Source organism: Bidens hawaiensis, unplaced genomic scaffold (genome assembly GCF_021521415.1).
Source record: "Bidens hawaiensis isolate Kalapana, Puna unplaced genomic scaffold, B.hawaiensis_p1.1 tig00001236_1, whole genome shotgun sequence".
Lineage (NCBI taxonomy): Eukaryota > Viridiplantae > Streptophyta > Magnoliopsida > Asterales > Asteraceae > Bidens > Bidens hawaiensis.
Genome location: NW_027491070.1, coordinates 476,276 through 491,355, shown reverse-complemented (window position 1 = coordinate 491,355; position 15,080 = coordinate 476,276). Strand labels below are relative to the sequence as shown.

Genomic DNA, 15,080 nt, shown 5'->3' with positions numbered 1-15,080 from the left:
AAGTATTCAATATAATAATATTTAATTAAAGACTTCCGCTAAAATGAACGCAACTCCGATTTATTTACAAAACATGTACCAACTATTGTCACACGCCTAGGCCCTAAGATGAGGGTGTGACAGTCAACGACGTGTTAGCCTCTTTGTTTTTTAATCTTATATTAATTTAGCTAATTCTACTTGTTTTTGTGTTTTTTTATAACTTTTAATATATAAAGTTTTATATCATTTCGAATATACCGATAAAAATATCTTATTTTTATCTATATCTTGGCATAAAATTTATTTAAAACCGTGTGTGTCGAATTTTATTGAATATTTCGATATTAATTTGACATGACTCGGGTTTAAGTAAATTTATGTCGGTCAGTAGATAAAAATAAGCATGTTTTATCGGTATATTCGAAATAATATAAAACTTTATATATTAAAAGTTATAAAAAATAAATATAAGTATAAATAGTTATATTAATATAATATAAAAAAACAAGCAAGAGGCAAACATGTCGTAGACGATGCATTAAGAAGTCTAACGCATCTTTGACTATGCGTTAAGAAGTCTAACTCATCTTCGACGATGCGTTAGGAACTCTAACTCATCTTCGACGATGTGTTTGCGTTACACTTTCTAACGCATCGTCGGAGATGGGTTAGAAGGGGCCATTTTTGGAATTTAAAATTCCCTTTACAATTTGAGGGACATTTTTGGAACCTTTTCCCAAAATATGTTTGTTTTGAGAATTTTCTCTAATTTAAATCAAGTTTTTCAAATAATAATAGTGGACATGAGTAAGTGAGTGATTAGAGATCCGTTTTAAGTTAACTTATTAATGTCTCTAAAATTAAGAATTTTATTGGGAAAAGCTGCTCTTTGGTACAAATCTTGTCGCGTGATGGTGAAAATGATGGCTCAATAAACTTGTATTTTGCAATGTTTGTATGCGACTGGTTTTTATCTTCATTATTGAACTATTATTGTGTTTTTTTATTAAACTTGAATTTTGTCTATTTGTATTGGTACACACAAATGCACGAAACAAACTAGTTTCTAATTTATTTTACAATTATCCACATTAGTATATTATTCATGTTTCATTTTATTGTTATTAGATTTTAATAGCCCCAATTATCACATATTGGTCGTTGTCACTTTCAACTAATGAGTTGACAACTATTCAATACTTTCAACTTATTTTCTTGTATCACTCTCCTAACTAACCACACACTAATTTGATTACTTTTGGGGCTAAAAGTGTCACACGGTCAAATTGAGTGTGTAAAATGAAAATTTTGTTTATCGCGTATCCTAATCGTCTCCGCCCCACCCTTCCACTGTTGCCTTCCATCGTAGCCGACCTTCACCACCGCTGGCCTCCATGAGTCTAGTCCACCAGAAAATCGCCACCGCTAAAACCCGCTATTAAAAAGTAGCTAAAATTCAACCCTTTTTAAACTCTTATTAAGGGTGTGCACGGTTCGGTTCGGTTATTAGCAATAACCCAACCTAACCGATCGGTTATCGGTTCGGTTTAGTTAATTTTGGTTAATAACCAGTTTCAAACTTTGGCTAAAATTTTGCTTAAAAATACATGAAATGAATGCATAACCACGTGAAATGAATGTATAAATATATGAAATTGAGATATTAATACATTAAATAGAGATATAAATACATGAAAATGATAGTATTAAATTATTATTACATATAATACATGAAATAGAGGGTGGAAAAGGCTTGAAAATATTAAAAAATAAAGAGTTCTGTTCGGTTAATTCGGTTTTCGATTATATCGGTTCGGTTTTGTCGTTTTCGGCTTGGTTTCGGTTAACGATTTGGTTATTGCTCACCCCTAACTCTCACTCACTAGCAGCCTCATTGGAAAATCTCTGTCACTAGAAAACGTACCAGATTACCGTTACCAGATGCACTTCACAACCGTTAGAATGTCCTTGCATTATATCGATTGGTCAATCAGACCTTGCAAATGTTGTAGTCGCCTTCAGTAGATGTCCAAACCACCCTTAATTAGAGGTCGCAGGCGGCTACGACGGAACCCTAGTTGCCTCCCTATTCTCTGTTTCCGATCGTTTGCCTGAAAATCGGTATTCGTGCGGACACTAGACCATGAGAGCCAGCGGTGGAGAGGGTTATAATAAATGTTAAATTTTATTTTTTTTTCATTTTACACCTTCATATTGAAAATGTAACACTTTTAGCTTTAAAATTAACCAAGGTTAGTTAGGAGAGGGACGCTGGAAAATATGTTGAAAGTATAGAGTAGTGGCCAATTCGTTAGTTAGAAGTGATAACACAACAACAACAACAACAATAATAATAATAATAATAATCGATTTATTAGGTTATTCAATTCATCTTAAATAGATATAACGAATTCTCCTTACATTCTCTCTAATCATCAGATTATTTTATTTGTAAATGAAGGCTTATCATTCATTTGACCCGATTTCAAGGGTATGGGTCTCACCAAACTCATATAGCCCTTTAACGGGTTATAATATCTTATTAAATTAACAATTAATTTTATCAAATATTTGATATGAAAATTTTATAAAATAGAAATATACTAAAAATTAATATCCGATATTTTATAAAAAAAGATATTATTTATAATTAAGACACAGTTTTATAGCAAAAAAATAAATAGCAGGTCACGGGTCTCATAAAACCCATATAACTTTTAAACCGGATTATAACATCTCATTTATTTATGAACTCATTTCATCATTAAGCCAGAAAAATATAATACTATTTATAATTAAGAAACAATTTTATAGCAAAAAAAATAAGCGGGTCATGAATATCACCAAACCTATATAGTTTTTAAACCAGGTTATAATATCTCATTTATTTGTGAAACTCTTTTATCATTAAATTGTAAGTATATATTATTAACTTATTTATAGTAAATAAAGTAAAATCCAAAACAATATATAAAAATTTAACGGGCACATAGTACACATTTGCACCCATTTACTTACTCAAATTTCTAAAACAGATAACCACACAGTGTAAAATAGAATAATTGCATGATATAATTAACGTAATCATGAAATCTTCTATTAATACTATATTCAATCACACTGTGTAAGTCCATTAATAGACACAAATCGTGTAAAACGCGTTAACAATGCCATTTATCATACATATATAACATAACAAATATATATATTATTTTATTTTTGATGGATTAAGGATTAATATGGGAAGTAAGTTTGATCGAGGCGGAAAAAGCATAGAGTGAAAAGTTGTGTGTGACAAAATGAGACTATTATGGTCAAAAGTTTTGTTTCACCTTTTACACTCTTTTGTTTTTTTAAAGCTTACTTTTTCACCTTTTTAAAATTTTAATTACTTTAATTAATTGATCGACCATTAATAACAAATCTTGGCACCGGATCAAGAAACCTTTTAGAACCCGTATCTTACTTGGATACGTAATTACAAGTTCATGCGCGCGTCTAATTTTTTTGTATTCTGTTTAGGTTTCTTTTTATACAACTTAACAACAAAATATATGTATAGCTACTAAACTAAACGGTATTATTATTATTATTATTATTATTATTATTATTATTATTATTCAGGAGAAAATAAAACTATATATAACAACATTAACTGTTATTTCAAGTATTAATCCCATTTTCGCTTCGATTTGTTTCGCTTCAAGTATTGAAGGCTATCATTTTCGCTTCGATTTGGTTCATATGGAAGCAAAGGAACGAGGGTCGATTTAAACAGAGTTGCTTGTCAATGGACTTAGTAGTGGAAAATATTAAGTCTGATCTCTTAGGTTGGATTAAACATCGGTCTTCGCTCAAGGAGTTTGCTTAGTTAGATTGGATAAGTCTCCTTTATCTATTGTTTTGAGTTACTGATGTTTTAAGTTACATTTGTTTGAATTCTGGTTTGTTTTATTGGGCTCTCTCCGGCTTCCTGCTGGAGATCCTTTTATTTCTAATATAATAGTTGTTCTAAAAGAAAGTATTAATCTCGTGAACCAATTCAGTTTAACATATATCTGTACATGCGAAATGCGAATCTTTTTAAAGGGTTCAAATCGTTATTCTAAAGCTATGTGTTGTGGTTTAACTAGCAATAACTAGTTAAAGTGTCATGTAAGCAGATGAGTACGTTTTAACTAGCCCACCCATTAACTTGGGTGTTATGACTTGTGAGTTAACTAGCTAGTTATGATGAAGGCGAAAATAAAGAGAAAACAGTTAATTAGTGGGTGGCCCCTCTTTCCATCCGGTAGAGAGCTCGTTGCCACGTTAACAAACCTCACATAACACCACCCATCAACGCCTTGGTGTGATACGGCTGGCGTTAAGGGGTGGCCACATCTGAGGGTGTTATGGCTCCACAGCGACATGCCTAATATGTTTTCTAGCAAGCTTTCTGAGTAAAAAATAAAGTGATAGATATAGAATAAATGTAGCAGTGACCAAGAGAATAGAAGGGAATGTGGAGATAATTCCAAAAGAAACATCCCAAAATTCATTCCTTCATGTCTGGTCATACATATTTCCCTTCTTAAGCATCAAGAGACCGCATGCACATCAAGCTGACAACATCACTAAACACTCCTTTGTCTCTCTCTATATTCATATACATGACATGTATGTATGTATCTTGTGGCGTTTTAGTTTAAGTAACACATTTTAGATATGGGGCCATATATCCTCACACCGTGTGACATCTAATCTCATACCGTCATAAGATGACCATCCAGATTAACAAAGATGGCCATTCTGACTTTTTAAATGGTGTGAGATCAGAATCCTCCGGTGTGGCGAGAAGAGCACCTCCCATTGGTTATTCATGTGAAACGGACTTCATTTAATTAGTTAAGAACAATTAAATTAGGATTTCATGAGTAACAAGTTAAGAACCTACATTAGTGCATCTATACATGTATTTGTGTATGTATGTGTATATGTATATATGAGGGCTCGTCCTTTGAAGCTCTTAACAAGGATTCTCTTAGGTCCTTGAGAGAGAGAGCTAGTGCACACTAACACCAACACCAACACTAACACATTTCTCAAGAGATAGTACAAGATTCTATACTGCTTACTTTTCTTTCATTCAATATGTTTTTAAGAGTTCTAGAAAATACCACTTTCACTAATATAGCACCATGTTATTTCACAGTAGAGACATGAAAAGAAGAGAGAGAAGAGAGGGAGAGAGAGAGAGAGAGAGAGAGGAAGGAGTGAGTGAGAGAGAGTGTCTAGACAAATATAGTATTAAACCCTAGGTGCTTTATATTTGCATGAGATTCAAACAAAACTGGAGGGTGAATGATGTTGTTGATCATCAGAGGTTCACTTTTATGAAGTTTGATACCCCACATTCCTCTTACATGTACACTTTAAACAGCCATCATTGCAGCTGAGGTGGCATGGGGCAATCAAACTTTGCTTTTTTCAACTTTTGTTTATCCTTCTCTTTTGGTAGGGTTGAAGGAATGTCTCTTTGCTTCACCTCATACTTAGTTTTTACTTTATTTCTTTCTTTCTCTTTTGTTATTTTTCACATGCATTGGCTAGTTAGATTTTTTAGTCATTGTTAAGAGCACTTACAACAATAAACTTTTACAAACTGCTACATCAGTTCACTTTAGATTTTATACTTTTCTCAAAAATCCTAATTTCTTTTCACAGCAACTTATAAAAACCCTATTAAAATATATTAAATTATGTATATAATATCTCTATATGAGAGAGAGAGAGATAATGGTCCATCTCACTCGTCCGCTTCCCATTTGACGTCCCAAACTTCCCAACCGGACAATTCAAGCCAACAACAGGGAGTGTCCATTTCCCTTAAGTCCGCTGATGTCACATAGATCTGGACATTTGATTTTGGTGCCCCACACACACACATATATATATATATCATAAAAAAGATACAAAACCATGCTTGGTATTTGAACAATAAACCCTAATTCATACACATTTCTAGTAATTTGTTTTTGATACATAATTTAACTATATAAGAGTCTTCGAATAATAGGTAAAGGACAAGAAATGATGTTTAAAAAAAACTTTCAAAAAGTGAATGTTGATGTATTAGGATGTGGGCACTTTTATTTATGCCAATATTCTTGCATTGGGAGTTGGGATTGGTGGAACATTCAAACTGAAGTTTGGCTTTGTGGGCTAAATACATGCCTTTTTAATTCCATCAACTTTTATCATATCATAGTTTTGGTAAATTTGAAATGATGACTCGCACTTGGAAAAGAAGACCAACTAATTAGACCTTGTGTAATTTTTCTTTTTCAAACAAATTAAGGGTGTATCCGTATATAGATTGATTCAGGGTTAAAGAATCTCAACATATTATAACCTAAAACCTATCAACTATTTAATCCATCAATCTAACACAACTGATATGTCTAGCTGAGATGGATGTTAAATACTGGAAAGAGGTCGATGAGTTCCGATACATTATTATTAACCATATGATATATGATGATCATGCCAATTAAGTGAAGTTTAGTAAGTTTCTCAATTTTTAGTTAAGTCTTGTCAAATTCCCTAATGTTATCATTAAACAAACTCCTTTCACAATCACCTTTTTTAACTAATAGTTGTTACTACTTACTAATTATCATTATTATAATATATGGCAATCTTTGAAAAGTTATATCAACCTTTCACTAGAAAACTTTGTTCGGTTAAAATGATTATTTAGACCTTATAAATCTGATGATGAATACCACCATCGAAAAAAACAGATATAGCTGTTCTTAAAAGGTAATGATACTAAATAAAAAATAAATAAATAAACAAACAAATAAAAACATAATTAAATAAGTAATTAAAGCACATCTTGCTAAAAGTAAGACTCTCATCATTAGACTTTAAAGATTCAATTACATAGATCAGTTATGTTAAAGAGAACTAAAGCAACTCATGCTGATCGAGACTATGAGTGTCTAACGCGTTTGTGATCCTTACGAATAACAAGTCATCGTTACATGTGGTTTAATGTATATAACTTGTTTAAAACATTCAATTACATATAACTCTTTACTTATCTAAAATAACTAGTTGATAAAACTAATTAATGACCCGTTGAGTCTAATTTAGTAGCTTCATAGACTTGGTGTAAGGAAAACAAAAAATATCAAATGCAAAAGATATAAACACATATTCATTGTCAAGACATACACACTTTCTCGTGTTCGGTCACCTTGCATGAAGCAACTTTAGCACAGTCTAATTAACCCACCATGAAAATACCACCTCCAAACCCACAAGAGGATAAAGAGATATGAATCTAATTTTTTAACGACTTAGTTCTGTTTATTTAAACAACTTAGTTATGCTATTTAGAGAAAAAGGCAAAGAGGTACATGTTGCATGTATAATAATGAAGAAATCATGATTGAAAATGCGGTAATTATAAGCTTCAAAGTTTTCACTAACTTGGTTATTTATAAAAATCGGACACTATTACATTTTGAAAGAATCAAATGTTGATCTTAAATGCCATAAAAGAATCAAATTTGTTTAAAATACAATAAAACTCCATTGTTAGTAAAAGAACGGGTTCTATTTTCAGTTTAATACAACCCGGTTTGTTATAATTCCAGTTCTATTTGTTTGTTTGTTGTCAAACTTGGCATTAAGACCGGTTTCTACTTTTCTTTATAAAACCGGGTTATATATGTAACATACCCTAGATTGTATAGTAGCATCGTGTGAACAATGTTAATTATTTTATGATTACATGTAAAATTCTTTTCTTTAGTTTTAGGCTATCCGTTAAGAAAACGGTGAAAAGGGCAACGTGAAAATGACAAATCGTGACATTTAAGCAATGAGGTATCAAAAGGGTTATATTAATGTAAAAAAGTCCTAACATGTTTTCACATTCGCCAAGCTGATTGCAGTAGAAGGACAGCGCCCCATGGCGCCCAAGGTGCTATGGTGCAGACCACCAAAACCTTTTGACATAGTGTTTTCGCACACTTTGTCGGAGACTATGACGGATAGTTTTAGAATGGAAAATAGTTTGTGTATTAACGTTTATACTTTATAAACGAGAACTAGTCTTGTCTATTGCAGCCCAGTAAATCTGTCAAGGCACAACGAAGCCCACCGGTAAAATAAAACTTTCTTTTTAGACTCGAGCCTAGCCCACAAATTAATTTGGTAACACCGAGTTATATAGGTGATCAAATCGGGTTGGTCAAAGGAACCGGAACCGGTTCAGAACCGGTTCCATTAGTCAACATCACTGTTTAAACCGGTTCCATGGTCGAACCGGTTAGGGAACCGAACCGGTTCCCCAACCCTCGGACCCGGAACCGTGGAACCGATTCTGACCGGTTCCTAAACCTGTTCTTACACTGTAACCGGTTCCAACCGGTTACAGTGTAAAATATTATTTTTTTTTTCGTTTTTCGTTTCCGCTGCTTGTGTAGGTGATGATTTGTGTTCTTCTGATTTCTGAAGAGGCTCATGCTACTTTTGTTGTTCACCCACAGAGCAATGGTAAACAACATATTGAACTTAATGCTATGAGAGTGTCAGCGTGTTTGAATTGATTAGTCTGTATCGTGTATCGTGTAATGGTGAACTTAAATCTGTATCGTGTTACATTTGTTGAGTTTGCTATGTATTATAGTCTTTTGGCTTACGCAAGTCAAATGCTGAATTATAATCAAGAGCGGTGTTATACGATTCGTATTTGTATAACATGTTAAATAAAAAAAACAATTAACATAAAATTCATTTTATTTACTTTAGGAAGTTCAAAAAAAAAAGGTTACATGTTTTAAAATATTCAAAAACAAACTAACAAAACATTAAACTTATAAATATAAAGTTGTGACATATTATTTCTAGAAAAGCCTTCTTGTTCGTCGTAATTATTGAGTGGCGACTTATTCATCAGAATTACTTATAGAAACGCCTTCTTGTTCGTCGTGCACTCGAACATCAAGTGGTGTTTCGTCTTCCAGAGTGGTTACGTGTTGAACACGATCGATTGAGTCAAAGTGATCCTTCAAGCAAATGCACATCTCCACCGACTCCGAATTCAGTCTTGTTCTTCTCACCGATATTACCCTGCCACTAAGAGAAAAAGCAGATTCCGAAGCTACCGTAGAAGCTTGGGCGGTTAGTAAATCACGGGCCATGGTGGCAAGAATCGGAAACTCGGTTTCCTTTACCTTCCACCAAGCCAAAACATCAAAAGTGCCATATTCCTCTTCGGATAAACCGGTAGAGAAATCATATGCACTATACCTTCCTAGTTCGCTTGAAGGGGTGTTACCCCTTTGTTTTTTAGCCGTTACGTTGCGAACGGTGTTCATAAGGCTAATCATGGGGTCTCGTTCTCTAGTAGCACTTGAACTTGATGAAGACCCCCCCGGCGTAGACATGTGTATGTTTGACCCATATTTATTTATATAAAAGTCATACATAAATTTAAAATTCAAGTTAAAATCATTTTGTGCCTCTGTTGAAAAGTTTGGGTCAACTTCATGCATATCTAAGGCTGAAAAAATTCCGTCTATCACACATTCAACCCCCGTAACATTTAACATTGGGTTTAAAGCGGCGGCGCAAGTAAAAATCGGTGGCAATTCAAGAAAGTATTTTTTTAATTTAAACTTCATTGGTAATATGATGTTTGAAAACATTGGACTTTTATTTTCAAATTCTTTAAGATTGTTAACGATTAAAAATAACTCCGAAAGAACCAAGGGACTTGTCGGATAATACGTTCCCGATAGTTTCGTAGTTGATGTTTTAAAAACTTCAAGAAAAGTCGATAAGTCATTGATAATTTCCCATTTCTCATTTGAAAAGGGGATTGCCAAATCATTCTCGGGAAGACTAGAATGAAACATTTGTAAAGTTTCTCTTTGTTTCAAAGCATCATGCAAGTGGAATTCCATCGATGAGGTACATCCCAATTAGCTCCCAAAGCTTTTCTTCCCGTATCTTTACAAAATTTTCTATAATCCATTTGTCTTTTTTTACTTTTCTTAAAAACTTCATGTAGCATTACTCTAAAATCGTTTATAACCGATGTAACCTCATCCGAAGCAAGTCCGTCTTGCACGATTAAATTAATGATATGTGCAACACACCTTGAGTGAAAAAATACACTATTGCAAATCGGCGTATATTTTAATTTTAATTTATCAACCGCCGATGTATTATTCGACGCGTTATCAAATGCAATTGAAAATATTTTATTTTCTAGTTTATAAGTTTTTATAACATAATCTAAAATTTCAAACAAATTATCTCCCGTATGTGGATACTCAAAGGGTTCGAAAGCAATGGTGCGTTTCATCATTTCCCACGATGACGGGTCTACCCAATGAGCGGTGACACAAAGATAAGATTCGGGTAGACCATGTGGAGCCGACCAAACATCACTAGTTAAGTTTATTCCCGTATTTATATTTTCAAAATATGCAATTAGTACCTCTTTGGCCTTCTTCCACAATTTTAAACAATAACGTTTAAGAGTATGACGACTTACGTGAGTGTATTATGGTTGAAGCGTGTCTCGAATCATGGCGGTTAAGCGAGGGTTGTCGAAGTGGCTAAACGGCAAAGCTTCTTGAATCACAAACTTCGCCATACGATCTTGAACTCGATCAATTTGGTATGTAAATATTCTGCCTTCACTATCCATTTGCGTTTGTTGCGACTCGACGTTCTGTTTCAACGCCCTGCAATACGGTCTTTCGATGTGTTTCTTCAAATTTGAATTCGAAAGTGGGTTTAAATAAATCCCACAAAACTTGCACCGAGCCTTCAATGAATGGTCACTCAATTCAACCAAATCCCAATTGCACCAAATCTCTTGATTACGATTATGAGGTACAATACGAACGAAACTTGGTCCGGCGGTGGAACCTTGACCAACCGATGATTGTGAGGCAGCCATAACAACAAATATGAATATAGAAGAAGAGAAAACAAGAGATTAGAGAACTCAGAACGTTGTAATAGCGTTTTTTTGTATTTTTTTGCGTTCGGGTTTGCGTTTTGAGTGTTGTGATGAACCCATTACACCAAATACCTATTTATACTAGTAGTGGGGTGTTTGGGGAGCCAAAAAACGGCCATTTTTGACCCCAACGGTCAAAAAACGGCCATAAAACCGTTTCCCAACGGCTAGAACTACTCCAACGGCTAGAACCGGTTCCGGTCGAACAGGTTCCAGAACCGGTTCCGGTTCCTACCCGGTCCACCTCCAAAAATGTCAAACAGGTCCCGGATCGTCGGGTTGAAACGGAACCGAACCAGTTCCTACGAAAAACGGGTAGGAACCGGTTCGGTTCCACCGAACCGGTTCCAGGAACCGGTTTTGTTGTCCACCTCTACCGAGTTATGAAGGTAAGCCCAATTTAGAGCCCATTTTACCACAATTGTTTTCCAAGTAGCCCACTCGGTTAAAACAATTCGGTTTTTGTCCATACCACCCCGTAGAGGTGCACAAACCGAGTATTTTGTAGGAACCAGAATCTTCCCGGGTATGGTCAACAAAAGTCAAAACCGAGTCGGGTAGCAACCGGTTCCAAGTATAGTTGGGTATTTGACCGATTAAAGATGGAACCTGCTCTGACGGGTCCAGTTCCTGGTACATGTCCAGGGAAAAACCCAATACCAAGTCGTACCAGCGGGTCGGGTTTGGGTAAGAACCCGATCCGGGTATTTTGTGCACCTCTACCACCCGGCACCCCATACATATTACAAGGATTTTAGAAAACATAATTAAACTACGTGGTTAACAATAACTGGGAGCTCGACCGATGTGTTTTTCGGGGAACAAGTGATGAATAGCAGGCGGCCAATGTGCGGTGTTTTATAAAGGTGGGGAGAGCATTGTTCGGATAGGTTTCAGTTATGGGTTAAAATCGAATGTATAACCCATTTTTGTTTTAGATTTTCATAACGAACAAGTTTCGGCTATAAACAGTTCGGTTGATTTGGTTAGTGAAAGAGATGGTTTGCTTAATTCGGTTAACCACGGGACTTGGACATGGGTGAATTCAAGCTGAATTAACTTAATAAATTCAATTATCTAGGGCTAGATAAAATAGTAGCAATTATTTTAATTTATATAGAATCGTAAGTAGCAAATAATCTGCAACATTCGAAAAAAATATCACAACCTACATACAAGATGGTATCTATAAAACTATAAACAAATCGAAATCGCATATCCCGGAGTTATAGTTGGTGATCCTCTCTTTTGTTTATCATGGAAATTTAACATGCAAAGTTATAAATGTATTAGCTAAAATGATAATAGTGAATCATTCTTTTCATTTGTTGAATAAGAGGACATTAAAGAGCATATGGTATTCATCTGTCCTAGTTTTTACATAAATACATTGTTATATAAAAATAAATAAAAAAAGTATTTTTAGAAAGAGTTAACAAAGAGTGTAAAAAGATCAATATGTGTTTAATCATACATTTTACTGATATGAATTGAAATTTGTGCACTTCTAACCGATATGCAGTTGTACACGAGACAAGATAGACAGGGTGATTCTTGAACGATCAACTTAAGTTGAGGTTATCCCTCAGAATGTCGACCCGTTGAACCCAAAAAATGAGCGCTGAAAAAGATGAGGAAAACAAGTTATAGATCCATTATAAAACGAATAATGAAAAAAACAAAGAAATGCACCTCAACGTCGTAGAACTTGATATAAAAACGTGAACTATCGACAGATAGTTTTGTTTGAAGAATATCTGCAATGGTTGAACTCAACTTCCCATTGACGCTCGGATTAAGCCCACCAATTGAAATCACTTCTCCATATGCAGCCGGCTCTTCTGTGCCCGCAAACGATATGGGCACACCTCCATTCACCAAGATCATAACATACTGCAAAAAAGAATTTATTCATTAACATTTCCACAATTTGTCAGCAGTTACAAATAGTAACATTTTAGCAATTTGATTTGACTCATTATCAGAAAATTATAAACAAACAAATGTACCTAGTAAAACTACCCAGGTATCAAACAATTAACATCATCACGTAACCAGTAAATCCCACAATAGCAAAACTATGGTAGGGTCTGAGAAAGGTAAGATGTAGACAACCTTACATCTACCCCGTGGGAATAGAGATGCTACTTCCGCTTAGACCTCCGGCTTGATAGTAGTTTTGCATCAAGCCTTGGACACTCAACCATCGGGAGACCGGCCAAATGATGCATGCACCCTTGTCTTTCGGCAATCAACGCCACAACATGATGCATGATTAACATTCTACCACTTTTAACCTTATTTTCACAAAATTAGTAAGATACCGTCAAATTGTTGGACGTAATTTCCATTGGATCGACTCATCGAGCCTATGATGAGTTGGTGTCTTGTTTATCAAGTTGAACACGTAATTTGGTTTACATAGAATAAATTACTTGGTGAACAAGTCGAGCAAATGACTTGGACAACAAGGAATTTATTTTATCAATTATTGTTTAAATATGTTTTTACTAATTAGTATTTGAGTATGATAAGGAGTTTGTATTCTAGTCTAATTAGGTTTTCATGTTTAAACTAGTATATATACCCGAGCTTGTGGGTTATATCAAGAATTGTAATTTTTGAGTTAATGAAAGTTACAGAGATCGAGCTTATGATCTAAATTTGGTTTTTGTGTTCATCGATCCTGGTTACCAAACTTCACAAACTAAGTGCAAATTTGCTTCCGACATTCTCAAAATTGCACTAATTTTGACGTTATTTTACTAATCTCGTGAAAATAACGTTAAAAGTGGCGGAAGGTTAATCAGGCATCATGTGGTGGCGTTGATAGCCGAAAGACAAGGGCACATGCACCGATCAGCCGGTGTCCCGATGATTGAGTGCTATGTGCCTTATGTCCAAGGCTTGATGCAAAACTACTATCGAGCCGGGGGTCTCACCGGAAGCAGCCTCTCTATCCCTATGGGATAGAGGTAAGGCTGTCTACATCTTACCCTCCTCAGACCCTACCATAGCATTGCTATTGGTGGGATATACTGAGTACGATGATGATGATGATGATGATGATGATGATGTGCACACCACATGTTCAGGTTATTCACAGAAGCATTTCATCAAACACTTGGTGTGCATTACATTAAAGGGTCAAATTAAAGATTTTATTCATTTAAACTTCCACAATTTATCACCAATCTTACAATTTATAAACTTTTAACTGTATTTATACAAAAAAGATCATCTTTTTATAGGTGACAGCAACATACAACAAGTTAAAGTTGAGGTTATTGACAGAAGCATTTCATCAAACAGTTGGTGTGCAGTAAACTAAAATCAATAAATAAAAAGTGAAAGAAACTTAACAGATTCTGGCTTTCCGATGATCTTAGCAACAGCCTTGGTGGCATCTTTGAGAATGTCGGAAGCAATTACTGGGTCTACTGGGATGTTGGTGTACAGATTCAATGTTGGCATCTTTAGTTTCCACTTTATTTTTTTTATGAGAATATCTGTGGGTATTACAGATATCTTTGGTGTAGCACAAATGAGTGGACTTGAATTCCTAGGTTAAAACATGAAGAGAGAATATTATTTATGACTCGGTGGTGGGCCGGATCACCAGTTGTCTGCGATCACAGGCGAGGGTGGCCTTTTATGAATTGGTGACTCGTGTGGTCGGGCTTTGTTGATCGTTAAAAAAATAATTAGCATTTGACTTAATTAATTGTTGATTGTGTTGGAACGAGAAAAACGAAAATTTGAGGTTCAAGAATCAAGGATTTAGTTTTCCATCAAATGGGATTGCCCCCGGTTTATGAGTGACAATAGTTGAAGTGTTAGTATAATTATTATCGGCCAATATATCAGAGTTTAAATTATTAAAATCGTAGTTTGTTGAATTCAAATTAAAAACTATTCTGAATTACAATCGGGTGTTTTTAGTTAGGGAAAATATTTATAATCTCTCTCGCCCTAAGCGTGCGCTCTCTCTTCCACGTCACTATTGTATCCTCTTATTTTTTACCTAGTCTATTCATCACAACTCAATCTCTAACCATCCTTAAAC

General features: G+C 34.7%; 1 protein-coding gene across 1 annotated transcript; it reads right to left on the bottom strand.

Moving 5' to 3' along the window:
• Positions 1-12,457: 12,457 nt before the first annotated feature.
• LOC143567035 (uncharacterized) lies at positions 12,458-14,517 on the bottom strand. Its single transcript, XM_077053564.1, has 3 exons — positions 14,378-14,517; positions 12,707-12,907; positions 12,458-12,635 (listed from the first exon to the last, which is right to left on the bottom strand). Exons 1-3 carry the CDS (start codon positions 14,486-14,488, stop codon positions 12,600-12,602), a joined length of 348 nt encoding a protein of 115 aa, XP_076909679.1. The 5' UTR covers positions 14,489-14,517; the 3' UTR covers positions 12,458-12,599.
• Positions 14,518-15,080: the final 563 nt, after the last annotated feature.